Genomic DNA, 24,701 nt, shown 5'->3' on the forward strand with positions numbered 1-24,701 from the left:
ATTGTCCAACCCCTGTACAGGTCCTTCTCAAAATATTAGCATGTTGTGATAAAGTTCATTATTTTCCATAATGTAATGATGAAAATTTAACATTCATATATTTTAGATTCATTGCACACTAACTGAAATATTTCAGGTCATGAAAACCCAAAATTCCTATCTCACAAAATTATCATATTTCATCCGACCAATAAAAGAAAAGTGTTTTTAATACAAAAAACGTCAACCTTCAAATAATCATGTACAGTTATGCACTCAATACTTGGTCGGGAATCCTTTTGCAGAAATGACTGCTTCAATGCGGCGTGGCATGGAGGCAATCAGCCTGTGGCACTGCTGAGGTCTTATGGAGGCCCAGGATGCTTCGATAGCGGCCTTTAGCTCATCCAGAGTGTTGGGTCTTGAGTCTCTCAACGTTCTCTTCACAATATCCCACAGATTCTCTATGGGGTTCAGGTTAGGAGAGTTGGCAGGCCAATTGAGCACAGTGATACCATGGTCAGTAATCCATTTACCAGTGGTTTTGGCACTGTGAGCAGGTGCCAGGTCGTGCTGAAAAATGAAATCTTCATCTCCATAAAGCTTTTCAGCAGATGGAAGCATGAAGTGCTCCAAAATCTCCTGATAGCTAGCTGCATTGACCCTGCCCTTGATAAAACACAGTGGACCAACACCAGCAGCTGACACGGCACCCCAGACCATCACTGACTGTGGGTACTTGACACTGGACTTCTGGCATTTTGGCATTTCCTTCTCCCCAGTCTTCCTCCAGACTCTGGCACCTTGATTTCCGAATGACATGCAGAATTTGCTTTCATCCGAAAAAAGTACTTTGGACCACTGAGCAACAGTCCAGTGCTGCTTCTCTGTAGCCCAGGTCAGGCGCTTCTGCTGCTGTTTCTGGTTCAAAAGTGGCTTGGCCTGGGGAATGCGGCACCTGTAGCCCATTTCCTGCACACGCCTGTGCACGGTGGCTCTGGATGTTTCTACTCCAGACTCAGTCCACTGCTTCCGCAGGTCCCCCAAGGTCTGGAATTGGCCCTTTTCCACAATCTTCCTCAGGGTCCAGTCACCTCTTCTCGTTGTGCAGCGTTTTCTGCCACACTTTTTCCTTCCCACAGACTTCCCACTGAGGTGCCTTGATACAGCACTCTGGGAACAGCCTATTCGTTCAGAAATTTCTTTCTGTGTCTTACCCTCTTGCTTGAGGGTGTCAATAGTGGCCTTCTGGACAGCAGTCAGGTCAGCAGTCTTACCCATGATTGGGGTTTTGAGTGATGAACCAGGCTGGGAATTTTAAAGGCCTCAGGAATCTTTTGCAGGTGTTTAGAGTTAACTCGTTGATTCAGATGATTAGGTTCATAGCTCGTTTAGAGACCCTTTTAATGATATGCTAATTTTGTGAGATAGGAATTTTGGGTTTTCATGAGCTGTATGCCAAAATCATCCATATTAAGACAATAAAAGAGCTGAAATATTTCAGTTAGTGTGCAATGAATCTAAAATATATGAATGTTAAATTTTCATCATGACATTATGGAAAATAATGAACTTTATCACAATATGCTAATATTTTGAGAAGGACCTGTATATTCTGACATTTGGTAAGTTTAGTAAAAGCTTGAAATTGTGACTTATGAAAGTAGATGTGTTTCAAAATATCCAAGCTTGTATTTTGGATGTGAACGTCTGAATTACAATGTGAGAAGTTGCATGGCAAAAAAAAAAAAAGAATGCAAAAACTATTTTAAGTTGTGTGTAAAATTTTCACCTGCAGCACATTTTTACACAAACAAAAAACGTATTACATAGTTGTATTTTGTTTAACTTATGTAAATTTTCCTACTGCAACTACAAGTCAGTGAACACAACCTTTCTCTTACAGGTCCACAACACCCTCCCTGCATGTGTAACTATTAAAACTTTTCTTGCAGTGGTTTGTATCAAAACAGCTGTGTCTGGAGAGGCGAGAGCAAAGCGGGAGAGGGAGGGGTGGAAGGAAGGAGGATAATACTTAGTTGTCAAGGCAACCAAGTCAACCAATTACAGTGAAAGATCCAGATTTCCCTGTTTTTCATCTCTTCAGTTAGTTTGTAAGATACTTTCCAACCTTGTTCCTTTCTACTCATTTTCTCTTCCTTTTTGACAAGCAAAGTGAGATGCACTAACAGAACATCACACTATGTATACAGGTATTATGGGATTCATATAATATATTAGTAGAAATGCATGACCTGCATTTGGTTCAAACTAGCTATACCAAGTTATGAATGTAGCTGTTTCCTAATAGATAGGGACTGTCACTCAAGTGGGGGTGTGTGCGAATCCCCTCTCCCACCTGCCACCTGTCACTGTTGGCATCTTTGGAGTAGGAGATGATCCAGTCTCTCTACATGAGTTGGATTTGAGAGCCCCAGCTGTGCATTGAAGTGAGACAAAATACAGGTCCTTCTCAAAATATTAGCATATTGTGATAAAGTTAATTATTTTCCATAATGTAATGATGAAAATTTAACATTCATATATTTTAGATTCATTGCACACTAACTGAAATATTTCAGCTCTTTTATTGTCTTAATACGGATGATTGTGGCATATAGCTCATGAAAACCCAAAATTCCTATCTCACAAAATTAGCATATTTCATCCGACCAATAAAAGAAAAGTGTTTTGGGTTTTCATGAGCTGTATGCCAAAATCATCCATATTAAGACAATAAAAGACCTGAAATATTTCAGTTAGTGTGCAATGAATCTAAAATATATGAATGTCAAATTTTCATCATTACATTATAGAAAATAATTAACTTTATCACAATATGCTAATTTTTTGAGAAGGACCTGTAAATGTAGCTGGTATCATTCCACCTCTGACACCAGCTGTTACTACTTATCCAGGACCCTTGTCCTGCCACCTAGAATGTATGGCACCTGCATTCCTGCTGAATCAATTCAAGCAACGGCTTTTTTTTGGGTTCTGCAATTTTATCATGCTTAGTGTGACCCTTCCCCTGATTTTTACTATGGAAGACCCTATCACAAGCCAATGCTCCAGACAATAATGTAGCCCCAAGGATCATAAGGATACTTACCCCTTCATCGTGTTAAGGCAGCAATTCACCAAAGGGATTCATCTGTGTGACTGCCTTAAATCTCAATAAATGTATGTTTCTCATTTTCTCATATTAAGTTGTGGTATTGCATGTTCAATGTTTTCGTACCTTTGCAACCAAAAGAGTAATCATCTCCTTCACTGTCTCCTCAATCAGATGGTCAATTTGGGAGTGGTATTGTCTCTACAGAAGAAAACAACAAAGTATTAGACTTTTTATCTACATTTATGAAAAATTCTCACAGTCAATTGATGACATCATTTTAGCCCCGCCCACTTATAAACAAGTGAGTGCAGCTTTCATATGGAAGGTCCGATTCACTCCAAAATAAATATGGTTGATCTTTGTCAGCTATATTGGACTACATTGGAATTTGGATCAACAGCGCCTCCTAGGACATTTCAAGTGCTCTATCTCCCTCATACATCATTGGATCCACTTCAAATGTAGTATACATCATCAGGGATCCATGCTGAACGTGCTGCCACAGTCAATTGATGACATCATTTTAGCCCCGCCCACTAATAAACAAGTGAGTGCAGCTTCCATCTGGAAGGTCCGATTTCCCCCAAAGTTTACATGCTTCTCGCCACACCGGAACTCTGCATGACCGAAGATTGTATGACATGTCACTCACAGTGCCACCTAGTGGCAACATTTGGAAACAAACAACGGCCTTGTTGGTGGTGTGTAGCAGTTCCTAACCCTTCTATGATTTTGTCACAAATTCCGCCTGAAGCTAAATATTTTTCAGTGATAGACCTGGCAAATGCATTTTTTTTCTGTCCCTGTACACAAGGACAGTCATTATTGGTTTGCTTTTGAGTTTGATGGGAAGCCATATTGTTTTACCCGTCTTTGTCAGGGCTACACTGAGAGTCCGACTATTTTTAACACAGCTCTGAAGGACTCTCTGGCTTATTTGACTCTGTCTCCTGGAACTGTCCTTACACAGTATGTTGATGATTTATTATAATCTGTAGGATCAGCGTATCAATGTAGGAAAGACACCTTAAAACTGCTTCAACGTCTTCATAAAAAGGTCACAAAGTTTCAAAATCTAAAAGACCAAGCAGTTTGTGCAGGAAGAAGTGACATTTCTTGGTCATGTTCTCTCACATAAAAGCAGAAAACTGTGCCCTCAGCGCATTGAAACAGTTCTGAAAATCCCAAAACCTGTCACAAAGAAACAAATGATGTAATTTTTGTATGACAGGCTATTGCAGAGCTCACATTCTGAATTACTCTGACCTGGATGCACCATTGGCCAGTTTAATATATGGGCGGAGCCTGGCAGCGGCAGACAAAATTCAATGGACAGATGAGGCAGAACTGGCTTTCTGTGATTTAAAAACAGCCCTGTCTTCTGCGCCTGCATTGGCTTTACCAAACTCTGACAAGTCATTTATGCAAATGGTGGATGAAAAATCTGGTTTCATGTCATCTGTGTTGTTGCAATCCCATGGTGATAAATTGCGACCTGTGGCTTATTATTCCAGTAAGCTTGATGCAGTTGCAGCCGGCTTACCTGGTTGTTTGCGTGCTATTACTGCGGCTGAGAAAGCAGTGTTAGCGTCACGTGACATTGTTGGATATAATACACTGACAGTTTTTGTTCCACATTCTGTTTCCATCATCCTCCTGGAACAATAGACCTCTCATCTATCAGAAGCAAGGTGGCTTAGGTATTCCTCAATATTACTGGAAATGCCTAACATTACAATTAAACGTTATAACACTTTAAACCCAGCCACACTTCTGCCTACTGAGGAGGATGGTGAGAGTCATGACTGCGCAGCTGTCTTAAATGTTGTTTGTACCCCTCGTCCTGACTTGCAAGACACCCCTTTGTCTAAAACTGATCTTGTTTTGTACGTAGATGGGTTTTCCTTCCGTTCTGCTGTGGGTCTGAACCAAGTAGGGTTTGCAGTGTGCTCTGACTCAGCTGTTTTGCGATCAGGTCCTTTGCCGGCGCACTACTCTGCTCAAACAGCTGAATTAATTGCGCTAACTGAGGCTTGCAAGTTGGCAGAAGGGAAGACTGTGACTATTTACACAGACTCAAGATATTCTTTTGGAATGGTGCATGATTTTGGGGCATTGTGGAAACATAACTCCATTTTGAAATCGGATGGAAAACCTATTTTGAATGCTAGACAAGTATCTGATCTTTTGGATGCTATTTTGTTACCCGCACATTTGGCTGTAGTTAAGTGCACACAGGACAGCCTGATTCTGTTTCTAGGGGTAATGCAGCAGCGGACTCAGCAGCAAAGGCCGCGGCTTTGAGGCCTTCCCCCACAGATGAAACTTTTCTTTCTCTGACTGATCCGTATGCTGTCACTGATCCTGAAATGCAATCTTTTGCTACTCCACAGGAAAAAGAAAAAGGGCGGAAAGCTGGCTGTATCTTTAACAGCAGTTCTGGCTGGCATTTCTCTGATGGTAGACCATGCCCGCCTAAACATTTTTTTCCCTGGTTTGCTAAATGGATGCACGGATTGGATCATGTGTCCAAAGGGGGAATGCTGGATATGGTTAAAAAATATACAAATGGATTTTCAGTGGTAGCTGAAAATTATTGTAAAAGATGTTTGATCTGTGCTTCTCACAACCCCTCCAGGGTTCCTGCACCATCACAAGCAGCACATTCGCCTCCCCAGTTCCCATTTCTGCATTTGATGTTGTATTTCACTGAGTTGACACCTGCTGAAGGGAAGAAATATTGTTTGGTGGTCGTGGACATGTTTTCTAAATATGTTGAAGCGTTTCCAACAAAAAACGCAGACAGCAGTGCTGTTGCGAAATCTTTGTTGACAGAGATTCTTCCCCGTTGGGGGGTCCCAGAGGGGATTTCCAGTGATAACGGGACACATTTTGTTTACAAAGCTTTGCAGGAAATTAGTAAGCTTCTAGGTTTCCAGTTAAAGACACATTGTGCTTACCACCCACAGTTAGGTGGAGCAGTAGAACGAGAAAATGGAACAATAAAGAATAAATTGGCTAAATGCTGTGAAGAAACAGGGTTGTCCTGGCCAAAAGCTCTCCCTCTGGTTCTTATGTATATGCGGATGAGAAATAGATCCAGAACTAATTTGAGTCCGCTTGAAACACTTTTTGGGAGACCTGCAAATACAGGGGGAAGACTGAGTACTAACCTAAGCACACTAAAAACTGCTCATTTTGAACATTCCATGTTGGAATATTGTAAGGTTCTGTCACGTTCTCTCTCTCTCTCCCATCAGACGGTGAAAGCTGCCTCACCCCCTGCACCAGTTCCAGCCAGGACAGTGGGTGCTGATTAGTGACACCAGGAGACGTCACTGGAGAGACAAACGGTGGAGAGATCCGTTTCATATTCTGCTGGTGACTCACACTGCCGTGAAGGTCCAGGGGCCTGACACCTGGGTCCATGCAACACACTGCAAGGTGTTCACCGGAACACCACCTGAGCAGCAATTCTGAACTCCCTGTCTAGAGGGGCTTCCAACGACTGCCCACCTGTACCAGATTGGTAACAGGGCAGCTTGAAGCGCAGAAGCCACTCAGGATAGGCAGCAGGATTTTAAAATTTTGTTTATGATTTGTTTTCTTTGGAAAAAAAAAACTGTTTGCTTTCAGTACCAGAAGAAAGGACATTCCACTTCGAGGTCACGATGCTGCTGTATGGAAGATGGTCTGTTCTGATGCTGGTGATTGGTATTGCAAGTATTTTTATTACTCCTGTGTTTATTTGGGAAAAGGTACAGCAAAGACAATTTGTGACTAATCTGAGTAATTACGCCAATAATACTCATCAGCTGATTCGAAGAGAGATTCATCACTTCTCTGACTACCATGATCATGCTGATAATGTCTGGTGGCAAGTGATCAAACTGTGAGGAAGATAAGAAATGATAGTTGCTATGTTTGTTGTTTGATTGCACATGCTATTAATGATCAACCATTGTTGATACCTGTTCCTATTGATACTGCTTATACTCTAGCTACTTTCTTTCCAGATTGGCAACATAACCAGCAGGTGGAGGTCATTTTTCCTTGGGTGAGGAATTACACTGTAAGGCTAAGCAGAAATGTTAGTAGATTTTCTAATGAGACTAATTTAGCATGTGCTACTACAGGAACTCTTTATAGATTTTGGGGTAATAGGAATCCGATAAGGGATCCAGATATTTGTATAGAACAGGAGGAAAACATACCTTATTTCCTTGGAAAGACAGAGGGTTGCAAAACTGTTATACCTGTTTCATGTGCTTTAACCAATAGAAATAAATCAGGCCATGTCCTATCAGAACTGATACTTATACCATTTCAGGATCTTCGGTCCCAGATCCCTTTGTGTTAACTCTTAATCTTACAGCCTTACCGAATGGAAGTAAATTGTATGGCCAGGCAGGTAAATTAACCAGGGTCCTTGTTACTTTTCCTTGTAGAGATGGGTACTCGTGTCCTAAGAACATGGTTTGGATGTGTGGAAATAGATCATATCTGTATCTGCCTGCTAATTGGTGTGGAGTATGTTATTTAGCTCATTTATTACCTACAGTCACTACTTATGAGTCAATCACCCCATTATTAGAAAGGAAGACAATACTCAAACTGCAAAAGAGAGCTAGGATTCCATATTGGAAAGGGATTTTGGGTACAATTATTCCTAGTTATGGTGCTGCTAATGCAGCCCATAAGATTAATGAGTTGTCAGTTGAGTTAGAAAATCTTAATGATCTTAATGACTGAGGAAGGTTTCAGTGTTCTGACCAAAGAGCAGCAGGCTATAAGAACTATGAGTTTGCAAAATAGAATGTTTTTGGATTACCTGTTAGCTGAGAGGGGTGGTGTTTGTCATTTAATTGGGAAACAATGTTGCACTTCTATTCCTGATGTGTCTAACAACATGACAAGTATCTATGATAAATTACAGGAGTTGCTGATGACTCAACAGAAAGAAAATATGGGTTCCTCTTGGAATCCTTGGTCCTGGTTCATTACTGGTGATTGGACATCCTGGTTAATAAAGATTGGAGTAATTCTTTTATTTTTATTTTTTATTTTGATGTTTCTTTCATGTTGCATTGTTCCAATGGTTAAAGGAATGGTAATGAGACTGATTAATGTTTCCATGCTGAAAGATGATATGGATGTAGAATTAATTTCTGTTTGTAATGACTATGGTGATTCTGCATTTGAGATAACAGATGGTATGGATAAGGATGGATTTTATATTGCCTAAAATGCTATAATGATGTAATAACTCTAAACTGTTTGGGGAGTTAATACTGGTGTTCAGCATTCTAGTGGTATAAATAGAGATTTGGAGATTTATTGTTTTAAATTTTTGTTCTCATTATTTCAGCCTTTGTTTTGCTAGTAATTTGAGAACATTAGATCATAGAGACAGACCATGGAAATAACACATGTATTTGTTGTATATTCTTTTCTTAGTTTTACTTTGATTATAATCTTGGGTGATGGTTTTGTAGAATTTTCCTTTAGTTATGTGATTATCTTGTAATCAGAAGAAAGGAGTGTTATGGAAAATTCTTTTAATGCTCTGACCTTCTCTTTACCTCTCTCCCCTCTGACCTCTGTTTTGTTACTTAGAGAAGATGGGCTTTAAATTCATTATCAGGAGAGTTTATGGTTAACACTCCCTGAAGTGTTATATCTCAAGGGATGGTAGATGGGTGCCCTCGTAAATATCTTTGTTACCTCTGACCCCGGGAGGGTCTGGGGGCCATATTTCAAAACTCTTTCAAGTTGAGATAACATCCACAGACTGGTATAAATACTGTTTGTAAATTCTGTTCGGGGCTCTGCTCCTCTGACTAAGCTCAGTGACAGGATCTTCAAACGCTGTGTGCCTTTGAATAAACTTATAAAGACAAAGTCCGGTCTTTCTCTTGTTAATGAGTTGATTTCCCTCCCACTTTGATCAGAAAATCCACAACAACCGCCACCTACTAGTATTTTTGCTTGTTCAAACTGTCTTTCTTTTCAGAGTTTCCATGAGAGTTTGATGTCAAATGGTTTTAGTTGGTCTGAAAAACCCTGCAGTCCATTGTACTTCATCAAGTCCAGTTGTTAAGCTAAATCCCCAGTATTTCGGTCGTGAAACAAAAAACAGTCTTTTAGTGTGAACATCCAGGGCCGGATCTTCAAAAGGTTTGTATGTATAAAAACAAATGCAAACAGGATTGAATGCGCAAAGCTGATCTACAAACCAGGTGCTAATCGAATTGTGTGTGTAAATCAATTCAATTCAAAAATACTTTATTAATCCCAGAGGGAAATTAAATGTTGTTGTAGCTCATTATGAAGGTTTCTCCAAAGAGCCATCGTAGATGCTGATTGCTGTGGTCAGGAAGGATCTCCTGTAGCGCTCTGTCTTACAGCACTTCTGAAGAAGCCTCTGACTGAAGACACTCTGTTGTTGTAGGGCAGTCTCATGAAGAGGATGCTCAGGGTTCTCCATAATGTTCTTCATTTTATGAAGAATCCTTGTTTGCACAATGATCTCCAGAGGTTCCAGAGGAGTCCCCAGAACAGAGCCAGCTTTCTTTATCAGCTTGTTTAGCTTTTTTAAGTCCCTGGCTCTGATGCTGCTTCCCCAGCAGATGATGGCAGAAGAGATCACACTCTCCACAACAGACTTATAGAAGATATGCAGCATCTGGCTGCAAACACCGAAGGACCTAAGCTTCCTCTAGAAGTACAGTCTGCTCTGTCCCTTCTTGTAGATGGCTTCACAGTTGCATCTCCACTCCAGTCTGTTGTCCAGGTGTACACCGAGGTATTTATACTCCTCCACCACCTCCACCTCTTCTCCCATGATTGAAATAGTTTTTGACTTATTCCTGTTTCTCTTAAAATATACAATCATCTCCTTTGTTTTAGTCACGTTCAAGATGAGATGATTGTTTCCACACCATGCCACAAAGCGGTCCACTACCTTCCTGTACTCATCTACTTGTCCATCTCTGATCCACCCAACAACTGCACAATCATATGAGTATTACTGCAGGTGACAGTCTGTCTTGTACTGGACATTTGAGGTGTACAGTGAAGAGGAATGGTGAAAGTACAGTCCCCTGTGGTGCTCCTGTGCTGCTGACTATCTGGTTAGATACACAACCCTTCAGTCTCACAAACTGTGGTCTGTTTGTCAGGTAGTCTTTGATCCAGGAGATTGTTGAGGCCTCCACCTGAGTTTTCTGGAGTTTCTGACAAAGCAAATTAGGTTGAATTGTGTTAAATGCACTGGAGAAATCAAAGAACATGTTCCTCACAGTGCTGCTGGCTTTGTCCAGATGAGAGTGGGTTTGTTGAAGCAGATGTATGATGGCATCTTCAACTCCAACTCCACAGCAATAAGCAAACTGAAGGGGTTCCTGATAGTTTATTGTTTGCTTACTCAGGTCGGCCAATAGGAGTCTCTCTACGACATTCGTGATGTGGGATGTCAGGGCAACAGGTCTATAGTCATTGAGGACTGATGGGTGAGTTTTCTTTGGTACAGGAACAAGACAGGAGGTCTTCCACAACACTGGATCCTTCTTCTGGGCCAGGCTAAGATTGAAGAGGTGCTGCAGAATCCCACAGAGCTGCTTTGCACAGCCCTTCAGGACTTTAGGGCTGACATGATCTGGACCTGCACCCTTATTCCAATTCAGTCTCTCCAGTTGCATCTTCACCTGACGTCTTGAGACACACAGGTGGAAGGGGGAGGCATAGGGAGCATCAGCATCTTCTGATTTGGTTGAAGACAAATATGTAGAAGCAGGAGGGTACATGGCTGAGGTGGAATATAAAACATTTGAGGTGTGATAGAAAAGCTGTGGGTCAAAGGAGGGTGGGATGTCTATTTGGCTGTGAGTAGGAGAGGAGGATGTTGAGCTTGTTTCTTGAACTGAATCTATTGAAGAATGTGTTCAGTTCATTGGCTCATTGTCCAGATCTCCATCGGTCTGATCATCCTTCTGCTTGAAGCCTGTGATCTTCTTCATCCCTGACCACACATCTCTGATACTGTTTTGCTGGAGCTTGTGTAACAGAGTTAAAAATGCACTTTATTAATAATTATTTTTAATTATGTTATATGTTTTTGTGAATTTTATCTCATTGAGAAATTTTATTTCCCATTGTTTTATTGATTTTCTCTATGAGAATTGCCTTTCTGCACTCTGCCTTGTTTGTGCCTCCTGGGCTCCAGTAGTTCTTCCTGGCCCTCATAGCTTCCCCGTCCTCTCCCCTCCCTCACAGTGTTGTTCTGCACTGCTGAGGGTAAGTCGTTGGAAAATCTGCTGCTATGATAAAGTGGTGTTTTCTGCGTGAAAGTAGCCATGTATGCCGAAGTCTCTAGTGCATGTTATTTGCTATTATTTATTCCTTTGTTGTGAAGCAGTTTTGGATGGGAAAGGTGACCAGAAGTAAATTAATACGTTTTAATCTCTTCTACAGAAATAAACACCCAGAAACCATTTGACTGAGCTGTCTGCTTTCAAAACCTATACAATCACACCAACACAACCCATTACACTTGTTCTCCAGCTTCTTCTTGTACACCTCCTTGCTGTCTCTTATCTTGACTTTAAGTTGCTTCTGTATATTCCTCAATAATTCCGTCTCCCCCTCTGAAGTGATCCAGGGTTTGTTACTGGGGAAGCATCTCACGGTTCTGGTAGGGATGGTGTTATCCACACAGAAGTTTATATAGTCGGTTGCACACTCAGTCATAGCACTGATGTCCTCTCCATGTGGCTGGCACAGTGCGTCCCAGTCTGTAGCCTCAAAGCAACCTCGTAGGACTTCTTCAGCTTCCTGTGACCATTTTCTCACATTCCTCACATTCTTGTGCGCAAGAGAGATTTTTATTTATTCTTTTCCCCTCAATGTTGCTTCACAGGCTCTGTACAAAATACATTCATGTTAACTTTAGGAAATGTGTTATGGGCCTAGCTTGGTTTGCAATTGGTCAAGACAGTCATATCCCTCGATTCCATCAATGTGCCGATGTAGTAGTCGGAGCAGGATTAATTTTTTTTTTTTTTGCTTTTCCAGGTTTTATGATTGAACCTTTAGTTTTTATTTTCATACTTTCAAAAATTTTTTAAAAGTGCATAATATTTCTTCTTTTGCTTCTTCCTCCTCTTATTATTATTATTATTATTAATAATAACAATAATAATAATATTGGTATTACCTCAAACTCCATGGCTTCAAACTTAACTTTTCTTTAATGGGTGCACTGCTGTCCAACACTCTCCATCATTACAATTATACTCAATCTCCTCATTTAAACGGGGCGGTCCAAACCTCAGTGGCATGAGCTGAGGCGTCAGCCGGACCCTCAGTGGCGTGAGCAGAGGCTGGCGAACCCTCAGAGGCGTGAGCAGAGCCTGGCGAACCCTCAGAGGCGTGAGCAGAGCCTGGCGAACCCTCAGAGGCGTGAGCAGAGGCGTCGCCGTGACCCTCAGTGGCGTGAGCAGAGACTGAGGCGTCGCCGAGACCCTCAGTGGCGTGAGCAGAGGCTGAGGCGTCGCCGAGACCTTCAGTGGGGTGAGCAGAGGCTGAGGCGTCGGCCGGACCCTCAGTGGCGTGAGCTGAGGCGTCGGCCGGACCAACAGTGGCATGAGCAGAAGCAGAGGCGTCGGCCGGACCCTCAGTGGCATGAGCAGAAGCAGAGGCGTCGGCCGGACCCTCAGTGGCATGAGCAGAAGCAGAGGCGTCGGCCGGACCCTCAGTGGCGTGAGCAGGAGCTGAAGCGTCGGCTTGACCCTCAGTGACGTGAGCAGGAGCTGAGGCGTCCCCCGAACCCTCAGTGACGTGAGCAGAGGCTGAAGCAGAGCCTGGCGAACCCTCATCTCTGGGTTCAAAGGCCAGAACGAGGACAAAACGTTCCTTAAATCCCTCAGGAACAGGGTCCAGCGGCGCTTCCTCCTCAAACCCCTCGTTGCAGGGTTCAGAAGCCAGAATGATGACTAGTTGCTCCTTGAACCCTTCTGGAACAGGGTCCAGCGGCGCTTCCTCCTCGAACCCCTCGTCGCAGGGTTCTGAAGCCAGAACAAGGACCAGTTCCTCACTGTACCCCTGCAGGCTAGGAACAGGAGCTGAGGCGTCGCAGACACCCTCAGTGACGTGAGCTGAGGCGTCGCCGGGGCCCCCGATGACTTGAACTGGGGCGTCCCTTTTACGACTTCCTCTGCGACGTGTGTCTGGTCTGGAGTCAGGCTGTGGTGTGTCTGGCCTGGAGTCAGGCTGTGGTGTGTCTGGCCTGGAGTCAGGCTGTGGTGTGTCTGGCCTGGAATCAGGCTGTGGTGTGTCTGGCCTGGAGTCAGGCTGTGGTGTGTCAGGCTGAGGCTGTGGTGTGTCAGGCTGAGGGTGTGGTGTGTCAGGCTGAGGCTGTGGTGTGTCAGGCTGAGGCTGTGGTGTGTCAGGCTGAGGCTGTGGTGTGTCAGGCTGAGGCTGTGGTGTGTCAGGCTGTGGCTGTGGTGTGTCAGGCTATAGACCTGGCTGTGAACCTGGCGTGGGCTGCTCTGCAGCAGCATCAGCAGCAACAGCTCCCTGGAGTCCTGGCGTGGGCTGCTCTGCAGCAGCTCCCTGGAGACTTGACGTGGGCTGCTCTGCAGCAGCAACAGCTCCCTGGAGTCCTGGCGTGGGCTGCTCTGCAGCAGCAGCAGCAACAGCTCCCTGGAGACCTGAAGTGGGTTGCTCTGCAGCAGCTTCCTGGAGACCTGAAGTGGGCTGCTCTGCAGCAGCAGCAGCTCCCTGGAGTCCTGGCGTGGAAGGAGGTGGACAGCAGTAAAACTGCCTTACTGCAGCCTCATAATCCCTCTCCATCTGCCTGATTCTGTCCATCAGCTCAGGAGAGGAATACATGAGGCTGGTCTTCCTGAAGCTCTTTATCTGTCGTGCATAGAACCTCAAACGCTGCTCCAGCTCGTCAGGTGTTGCCTCAGAACACCAGGCTGGAGCGAGCGCAGACGGCATGGGCGGAGGTGCAGCGAGCCTGGGAGACAATGCTGTGGCAGGCGAAGATGCGGGCTTACTTGCCGCAGCGCTCACGTAGGCTGGCTGGGAAACCATTTCCTCCTCAGCCGAACCACAGGAAGGTGCTCCACGCCGGCGTTTCTTGCGGCGAGAGGAGGGCGAGGGCTTCACTGCCGGACCAGAGTGCGCTGCCAGGGGAGCAAGTGGAGAAAGGCGACGAAGGGGACCTGTCCCCAAAACTGGAATCGCCAACCAGGATCCATCATAAGCCGACTGCGGCACTGACAGCCACGCAGAACGGTGCAACGACTTCTCCGCCTCCCGAGACAGGAACGTAAAGAGGTCCACCGCATCGCAGCCAGACCCAGGACCAGCAGGTGTGAGTTCCATCTCCTCCAGCAGAAGTGGAGAGGGCACAACCTCCAGGTTGGTCGGCAGATTGCTCATAGCCTCCTCCTTCTGACGCTGAACCCAGCAATCCGAGGTGTCTGCCTTCTGCGCGTCCGCGGGGTCCGTGGTTGGCGTAAACATTCTGTTATGGTTTGCCAGATACAGGACCCCAGAATGCAGACCAGAAGGCAGCATGACGGTAAGTGTAAAAGATTTTAATGACAAAAAACAAAAACTCACTCACAGCAGGAGGCAGGAACAAAACAACGGACGGGCAGGCGAGACAGGCATGGCATGATCCAAAAATAAGACTTGAGCATCAAAACTTGACATGAGCATCAAAACTTGACATGAGCATGAAATGAAAAATGTTTCCGCGATGACTAACTGAACAGGTGTGTATAAATGGAGCATGGTACAGGTGGAGCAAGGAGACAGATTAACTTGGACAGGTGAACCGAATAAACTTAATTGACAGAGAACACAACGTGACAGGAGCAAAACATGGCTTGAACAGAACGCAAATCCAAGGAAACAAACAGAAATATAACTAGAAAAACATGAAACAAAAGCATAACCAGATCCGAAAACCAAACTTGACAAAACATGAACAAGACGAGAAAACAAAAGCATGACCAGGAAAATAAACAGAAACATGATTCAAAACTTGAACAGTTTTGAATAAGGAAACCCGAAACCAAACACCAAACAACCCTACATCATGACAGCTACTGAGTTCCGTAGTCTAGCTGCTGAATAGGGCTGGAATCCTTCAGCTTTAAAAAGTGCTTTTCTAAATTCTCTGAATGAGGAGTTAAAGGATGAATTAACTTCGTGATGAAACTGACACCCTAGAGGATCTTATCAGTTTGGCTATTCGTATAGACAATTGTATTTGTGAGAGAAGCAAGGTCAGGGGTTTTAACCAATTCCCAGTTCATAAACTTACAGACTACCGACCAACCTCGCGACCCGAACGTTTTGGGTCAGAGAAGAACTTACCATGTGAACCCATGCAAATTGCGAGGACTCGCTTTTCTCCCAAGGAAAAAGAGAGAAGACGAAAGGCAGGTCAGTGTCTATATTGTGGTTCTTCAGGTCATTTTCACCTCCAGTGTCCATTTCGCCCAAAAGAGTTAGCCTGCCAGTAGTCAAGGGGTTGCTGGCGGGCGGTATCCAACAATCAGACTACCACGGTTTTTTGCTCCAAACCACTATGCATCATAATAGTGAACAAACCCCTCTTGTAACCCTTATTGACTCAGGTAGTGAGCAGAACCTCATAAGTCCAGATCTGGTCAAAGAATTTAACCTTCCTGTAGTCAATCTAGAGAATCCTATTAATGTTTCCGCTCTTGATGGGCGATCTCTAAGCTCTGTAACCCAGAAAACACAAGATTTAGAGCTTATTACATCAGGTAACCATCATGAGATCAATCATTCCTCTTGTTTCCTACTAAGGAGTCTCCTATAAATGACTATCTCAAGGCTGGCATTATACGCGCCTCATCATCTCCTGTGGGGGCGGGATTTTTTTTTTGTGTCAAAGAAAGATGGAACCCTGAGACCATGTATTGACTACCGAGCTTTAAATTATATCACTGTTAAGAATAAGTATTGTATACCATTGCTTTCATCAGCTTTTGAATCTGTTCAAGGATCTTCTCAAAACTGGACTTACGAAACCCCTACCATCTGATCTGTATACGGGAGGGAGACGAGTGGAAGACAGATTTCAAGACACATATAGCTCATTTCGAACACCTAGTTATGCCTTTTGGACTGACTAATGCCCCAGCTCTTGTTAATGATGCGTTCAGGGATTTTATTAACGTTTTTGTTTTTGTCTATCTGGATGATATCCTGATTTTTTGAAAGGATGCTAATGAACATTCTAATCATGTTCGAGCTGTTTTGCAAAGACTGCTAGAAAACCGATTATTTGTCAAAGCCGAAAGTTCGAATTTCATGTTTCCTCTGTGACTTTTCTAGGCTTCATTTTTTGAGGGTGGACAGGTGAAACCGGATCCAAGCAAGATCTCTACCGTCGTGGACTGGCCCATTCCTGAGGATCGTAAACAGCTTTAACGATTTCTGGGGTTTGCTAACTTCTACCGATGTTTTATCCGTGACTACAGCCTCCTTGCTTCTCCTCTCACAGCTCTCACATCTATAAAACAACCTTTTGTCTGGTCATCCGAAGCAGACACAGCATTCAAGAACCTCAAGCAACGTTTCTCTACTGCTCCTGTCCTCAAGCATCCTGATTCCAAGGAGCAATTTCTGATGGAGGTTGATTCCTCCAATACCGGAGTTGGAGCTGTTTTGTCCCAACGATCCCCCACGGATGGTAAGCTACATCCATGCACATTCTTTTCAAAACGATTCTCTTCTGCATAAAAGAACTATGATGTGGGGGATTGAGAACTTCTTGCCATCAAGATGGCCCTCGAGGAGTGGAAATACTGGCTTGAAGGTATTTTTCAACCTATCGTTGTCTGGACTGATCACAAGAACCTTGAATACATCAGAAAGGCCAAACGGCTTAATCCCAGACAGTCCTGTTGGTCATTGTTTTTCTCTCGCTTCAATTTCACTATCACTTACCGCCCCGGTTCCAAAAACATAAAACCGGATGCCCTCTCCAAACAGTTTTCTTCCACTAGTGATGAGTCAGAACTTGAACCCATCATAGGTCCTTCCTGTGTTGTAGGTGCTTTAACATGGGGATTAGAGGATCAGATAAGACAGGCTCAACAAGTTGAACCAGATCCAGGTGGGGGACCTCCAGGATGCCTTTACGTCCCTACCACAGTTAGGTCTCAGGTCATTCAAGTTTTCAGGTCACTCGGGGGCTAGTTCGTACCATATCTTTTATTCGCCGGTATTTTTGGTGGCCAACCCTTAACAGCGATGTTGTCAACTTTGTTTGTGCTTGCACAACCTGTGCCCAAAACAAATCCTCCTACAAACCACCTGCTGGTTTGTTACAACCCCTGACTATACCTAGTCGCCCCTGGTCTCATATCGCTTTAGATTTTGTCACTGGTCTCCCTCCATCTAAAAATAAAACAGTCATCATGTCCATTATCGATCGTTTCTCAAAGACCTGTCATTTTCTAGCTTTAACCAAACTTTCTTCAGCTGCAGAGACTGCCAAACGTCTTATTAATCATGTGTTTCGCCTTCATGGGGTGTATGGAGATTATTTCAAACCCAGGGCCCCAGTTCATCTCGCAGATTTGGCAAAATATTTGCAGTGCTTTGGGAGCAAAATCCCAGCTATCTTCAGGTTTTCACCCCCAAACTTACGGACAATGCGAAAGACTGAATCAGGAGTTAGAAAACACCCTTCGCTGTCTGTGTAACCATAACCCCACTACTTGGAGCAAGCATTTGGCCTGGGTTGAATACGCCCACAACAGCCATATTTCTGCAGCTACCGGGTTGTCGCCTTTTGAAGCTTCTTGCGGTTATCAACCCACTCTTTTCCCCGATACATTCCCTGATCGAACCCTTCCTTCAGTCAGAACCTACTTCCGTTAGTGCAAAAGACTGTGGGACCAAACTAAAGCCGCTCTTCAGCGGACCTCAGCTCAAAATAAGCACTATGCTGACAGGAAGAGGATGCCCGCACCTACCTATTCCCCGGGCCAAGAGGTGTGGTTGTCCTCCCAGAACTTTCCTTTAAAAGCTTTTTCTAAGAAGCTTGCACCACGTTTTCTTGGGCCATTCAGAATTGAGTCAGTGATCTGTCCTACCGCTGTTCGACTCAAACTGCCCGCTCACTATATAGTGTATCCTACTTTTCACGTTCCCCAGATTAAACAATCATTTCCAGTCAATCAAATCCTGGCCGCAAATTTCCTTTCTACCTCCCTCCTGGACCCAGGCTTCTGGAAAAAACTTTTTATCAAGCTTCTGAAAACCATCCACCTGCCTGTACACCCTCCCACGGATCATCGTTTCCCCATGGGGCCACTAAATGGAGTAAAGCACAAAGTCAGAAGAACGAGGAAGTACTTTTCTCCGCTGCTGCACCCTCCTGTCAACCTCAACCATCGTGGAAAAGACTTATTCCTCCCTGACCTGGCTAAGGGCTTATTTGCTGTAAGTTTAACCCTGACGGACTTTAGTATTATTTATCAACCTTTTCTCAAACGCTCTCTAAGTCTCTTTTCTTCTCCTTCACTGAGATCCCAATCCCGTCCGCTGACCCAGTCCGGATTCCAGAACGAACTCATGTTTGTGAATAAATAAACTGTTTAAACGCTGTCCTGGTTTACCTGTGATTGTGTTTATCAGAGTCTTAAAACTATCCAGAATGACACTCAATCTTTGTAGATCACCTGCAACAAGGCCACTTATTGCATGTGCTTTTTTTTTTTTTTTTTTTGCACAACAATTCACTGTTCCTTATTTGGAATCTTTGAAGATCAGGCTAGACTTCTATGATGACAATCTATGATGATTGTAAAAGTCATGTAGTGTGCCCCCAGCTTTAAATGTATCAGTTAATAACAATAAACTTTCAGCTGCCTTGATGATATACGAGTACAGTTATCATGAAATATCATGAAAAAAAGTTATATCATTTTTATCGCTCATTTTAGAAACTGAAATTTATGTATTATATAGATTCATAACACATAGAATAAAAAATTTCAAGCATTTATTCCTTGTAATTCAGTATCTCAGAAAGATTGATTATTACATAATATCAATAAAAAATTATATTTTAAAAATAGATGTCAGGCTTCAGGCTCTATGTTCATTTTTATGCATTTAATACTTGGTTGGGCCTCCTTTTACATCAACTACTGCACGTTTGCTGGCCAATAGAGCACAGAAACATCATGCTCATTGATACCTTTGGCAGTATGGGCAGTTGCCAAGTCCTGCTGGAAAAGGAAATGTAATCAGCATTTCTATACAGCTGGTCAGAAGAAGGAAGCATGCTACAGAATCTCCTGGTAGATGGCTACATTGTCTGTGGACTTCAGGGAACACAGTGGACCAACACCAGCAGATGACATGGCACTCCAAATCATCGCTGACTGTGGAAACTTGACACTGCAAGTCACTGCAAGTCACATGAAGTCCAGTGTGATATGCAAACTTTACTTTCATTTGACCAGAGGGCTTTTGACCACTGAGCAACGGTCCAAGTTTTCTTTTATCCTTAGCCCAGGTAAGACGCTCCTGACATTGTCTCTGGTTTAGAAGTGGCCTGACATAAGAAATGCAACATTTTTAGCCCATGTGTAGGATTCTTCTGTGCCTAGTGGCTCTTGATGTGCTTATTCTAGCCTTGGTGCACTCCTTGTAAAGTTCCCTCAATTTCTTCGTAAGAATGAATCCTACTGGACAATTCTGTCTGGGCTGTTATCCATGTTGCTGGTACACCTTTTCCTACCACACGTTTGCCTTCCACTCTACTTTCTATGAATATTCTAAACACAAAATTCAAATATGTTTTTTAGACACTTCCTCTCTGAAATGAGTAAAAAAACATACAGAACCTTTTAAAGATGTTATAATTTTTTGAGCTGTACTTGTAGAAGAGTGATATGAAAAGGTTTTTATAGCATTTTACTCAAACCTTTCAGGTTTTTATTTTAAATAAACAAAATGGGTTTGAAGTAGCTTACTTGAAATTACTGGATACTTATATTGACTTATTGGAACTGTTGATTCACTGCCATAATGGGTCATACAAATAGGGAGCAAACAAAGGATTGCAGTGAACTTTTTGAATTGCTCTAATAAAAACAATATGTCTCAAGATATAGTAAGAAGAATGCAGAAAGTGAATTACTCACTTTAATTGTTACTTTCAAATGTCCTTATAGAAATAAAATATATAATAAACATTTTGGTGACATTTGTAATTAGTAAGGTGCTCTGCAGACTTTTAGACCTTAGACTAAGGATAAGATAACAGTTAAGGGCTTAAAAAATAATTCAGCAAAAAACCTGTTTTCATTGAGAGTGGTAAAAGCATTGTAAGAGGACATCTTTCCCCTCACAAAACAGTGAAGGATTCAATAATGAATTAATCGTCAGTGATTTGTATCAGTCTGGAGATTGTGCAAAACATGAGATCTCTCCATTCATACCATGTATATTCAGTCAGTCAGTCAGTCATTTTCTACCGCTTATTCCATAGTGGGTCGCGGGGAAGCTGGTGCCTATCTCCAGCAGTCTATGGGCTGTATATTCAATACTATCTAAACATATAATAATAAAATCCAAACAATTCAAGCGAAGGATGACAGGCAATGAAAACTGATGACTAATTATGCATTCGAGAATTATTGGGGGCCAGGATGGGGGAGGGGTGGTGTGACTTGGGAATTTTCTTCAAATTTTAGTCACACTTACCCATTGTCTAATAAACTTTATAAGGCAGAGATGGGTTGTAAATGGGAAAAGTGGCAAAGGAAAATGACATGGCACATGCAAAATTACACAACAAGCAGATATGAAGATATTTAAATGTTAATCTCATATAAAAATGCAAAAAAGCATTTACACCTTTGCATGTGTTTGCCCTTAAATGTGCTGCAGCCACATTAGTTATTTTGATGAGTTTTAAATGGGTGGTGAATTGCACATTTCTACTGAAAGAGAAAAGAAAGAGAGATATCCTTACCTCCTGACCTAGGTCCATAGCACACAATTTGGCTGATTGTGACTTGGCGTCCACCATGACATTAAACATGGTACAGATGGACTGAGGCACATGAAAATCTGTGGTCCGGCAGGTTTTCTGCAGCTTTGCCTCAAATGCTGCCCGTGTCCTTTCAAAGAGTAGAAGGATTGTCCAATGTCAAAGCCATTTAAGAAAATATGTCTCCACAAGTTTTGTGTGGAGAAACACCAAACGGCCGGCTTTGGAATGAATTAGAGCAAAAGCTGCAATTATGGTTTTCTAATCTAACTATGAACACACTCCTAAACGTTGTAGAAGATGTGTTTATAGAATAGTTAAAGTTGCTATTGCTGACAGCTGTGGGTCCACTAACAAACTGGACCTTATAGATTAAGAGTAGGAGTTCATCCAAGTTCATGAACTTGTAGAAGTAGACAGATTATACACACACACACACACACACACACACATATATATATATATATATATATCTACAGGGGTTGGACAATGAAACTGAAACACCTGTCATTTTCGTGTGGGAGGTTTCATGGCTAAATTGGACCAGCCTGGTAGCCAGTCTTCATCGATTGCACATTGCACCAGTAAGAGCAGAGTGTGAAGGTTCAATTAGCAGGGTAAGAGCACAGTTTTGCTAAAAATATTGAAATGCACACAACATTATGGATGACATACCAGAGTTCAAACGAGGACAAATTGTTGGTGCACATCTTGATGGCGCATCTGTGACCAAGACAGCAAGTCTTTGTGATGTATCAAGAGCCACGGTATCCAGGGTAATGTCAGCATACCACCAAGAAGGACGAACCACATCCACGGCAGAATTAAATGTGCACTTCAACTCTCCTGTTTCCACCAGAACTGTCCGTCGGGAGCTCCACAGGGTCAATATACACGGCCGGGCTGCTATAGCCAAACCTTTGGTCACTCATGCCAATGCCAAACGTCGGTTTCAATGGTGCAAGGAGCGCAAATCTTGGGCTGTGGACAATGTGAAACATGTATTGTTCTCTGATGAGTCCACCTTTACCGTTTTCCCCACATCCAGGAGAGTTAAGGTGTGGAGAAGCCCCAAAGAAGCGTACCACCCAGACTGTTGCATGCCCAGAGTGAAGCATGGGGGTGGATCAGTGATGGTTTGGGCTGCCATATCATGGCATTCCCTTGGCCCAATACTTGTGCAAGATGGGCACGTCAATGACAAGGACTACCGAACCATTCTTGAGGACCATGTGCATCCAATGGTTCAAACATTGTATCCAGAAGGCGGTGCCGTGTATCAGGATGACAAAGCACCAGTACACACAGCAAGACTGGTGAAAGATTGGTTTGATGAACATGAAAGTGAAGTTGAACATCTCCCATGGCCTGCACAGTCACCAGATCTAAATATTATTGAGCCACTTTGGGGTGTTTTGGAGGAGCGAGTCAGGAAACGTTTTCCTCCACCAGTATCACGTAGTGACCTGGCCACAATCCTGCAAGAAGAATGGCTTACAATCCCTCTGACCACTGTGCAGGACTTGTATATGCCATCTCCAAGACGAATTGACGCTGTATTGGCCGCAAAAGGAGGCCTTACACCATACTAATAAATTATTGTGGTCTAAAACCAGGTGTTTCAGTTTCATTGTCCAACCCCTGTATGTGTATATATATATATATATATACACAGTACTGTGCAAAAGTTAAAGTCAGGTGTGAAAAAATGCTGTAAATAAAGAATGCTTTAAAAATGATGATTGTTTATTTTTATTGTTCATTCGTTCGTCATCTTACGCTTCATCCAGGACCGGGTCGCGGGGGCAGTAGACTCAGTAGAGACACCCAGACGCCCTCTCCCCAGACACCTACTCCAGCTCCTCCAGGGGGAGCCAAAGGCCTTCCCAGGCCAGCCGAGAGATATAGTTGGGCCGAGCCACCTCAACTGGCTCCCCTCGATGTGGAGGAGCAGTGGCTCTACTCTGATCTCCTCCCGGATGGCCAAGCTCATCAGCCTATCTCTAAGGGAGTGCCTGGCCACCCTACAGGGGAAGCTCACTTCAGCCGCTTGTATCCGGAATCTAGTTCTTTCGGTCATGACCCAAAGTTCACGGCCATAGTTGAGGGTAGGAACGTAGACCGAGAGCTTCGCTTTTTGGCTCAGCTCTCTCTTCACCACAACGGACCAGCACAGCATCCCCATTACTGCGGCAGCCGCACCGATCCATCTGTCGACCTCCCTCTCCAATCTCTCCTCACGCTTGAACAAGACCCCAAGATCCTTGAACTCCTCCACTTGAGGCAGGAACTTCCCTCCAACCTGAAGAGGACAAGCCACTCTTTTCCGGTCGAGAACCTTGGCCTCTGACTTGGAGGAGCTGATCTTCATCCCAGCCGCTTCACACTTGGGTGCAAACCGCCCCAGTGCATGCAGTAGGTCTTGGTTACAGGGGGCCAGCAGGACCATGTCATCTGCAAAAAGAAGAGATGAAATCCACTGGTCCCCAAACCAGACCTCCTCCGGCCCTTGGCTGCGCCTAGAAATCCTGTCCATAAAAGTTATGAACAGGAGCAGTGACAAAGGGCAGCCCTGCCGGATTCCAACATGCACCAGGAACAGGTCTGACTTAGTGTTAGCAATACGGACCAAACTCCTGCTCCGCTTGTACATAGACCAGATGGCCCCGAATAAAAGGGCCCCTGACTCCATACTCCTGGAGTATCCCCCACAGGGCACCACGGGGGACACAGGCGAATGCCTTCTCCAGACCCACAAAACACATGTGGACCGGTTGGGCAAACTCCCATGAACCTTCGAATACCCTGCAGAGGGTGTAGAGCTGGTCCAGTGTGCTACGGCCAGGATTAAAACCACACTGCTCCTCCTGAAGCTGAGGTTCGACTATTGACCAGACTCTCCTCTCCAATACGCCAGTTGAGAGGCACTGTCACCGACTGCCACGCAATGTCAAAGAGGCATGTCAACCATGACAGCCCCACAAAATCCAGAGACTTGAGGTACTCAGAACGGATCTCATTCACCTCCAACGCCCTGCCACCGTGGAGCTTTTTAACCACCTCGGTGACTTCAGCCTGGGTGACGAAAGAGTCCAACCCTGAGTCCCCAGCCTCCACCAGGGAATGCGTGACGGCAGTATTGAGGAGATCCTCGAAGTACTCCTTCCACCCAATAATGTCCCCAATCAAGGTCAGCAGCTCCTCAACCCCACTGTAAACAGTGTTGGCGAAGCACTGCTTCCCCCTCCTGAGGCGCTAGACGGTTTGCCAGAATTGCTTCAAGGCCATCTGGTAGTCCTTTTCCATGGCCTCACCGAACTCCTCTCAGGCCCGAGTTTTTGCCTCTTCCATATCCCAAGCCGTGGCACGCCTGGCCTCACGGTACCCATCAGCTGCTTCAGAAGTCCCACAAGCCAACCACAGTCGATAGGATTCCTTCTTCAACTTGACAGCATCCCTTACTGCCAGTGTGTCCACCACCGGGTTCAGGGATTGCCACCGCAACAGGCGCAGACCTTACTGCCACAGCTACGGGCAGCA

The 24,701-nt window shown here is 44.0% G+C and overlaps 1 protein-coding gene across 10 annotated transcripts in view; it reads right to left on the reverse strand.

The window, feature by feature from the left end:
• LOC124856115 (calcium-dependent secretion activator 1-like) overlaps positions 1–24,701 on the reverse strand; it is a 417,550-nt gene that overhangs the window by 100,774 nt on the left and 292,075 nt on the right. For all 10 annotated transcript variants that reach the window (XM_047346334.1, XM_047346331.1, XM_047346330.1 and 7 more), the window contains 2 exons: positions 21,144–21,291; positions 3,221–3,295 (listed from right to left, as the gene is read on the reverse strand). In XM_047346334.1, coding sequence (XP_047202290.1) covers positions 3,221–3,295; positions 21,144–21,291 — 223 coding nt within the window. The remainder of the gene's footprint in view (positions 1–3,220; positions 3,296–21,143; positions 21,292–24,701) is intronic.

This window comes from Girardinichthys multiradiatus, chromosome 20 (assembly GCF_021462225.1).
Source record: "Girardinichthys multiradiatus isolate DD_20200921_A chromosome 20, DD_fGirMul_XY1, whole genome shotgun sequence".
In the NCBI taxonomy this organism is placed as follows: Eukaryota; Metazoa; Chordata; class Actinopteri; order Cyprinodontiformes; family Goodeidae; genus Girardinichthys; species Girardinichthys multiradiatus.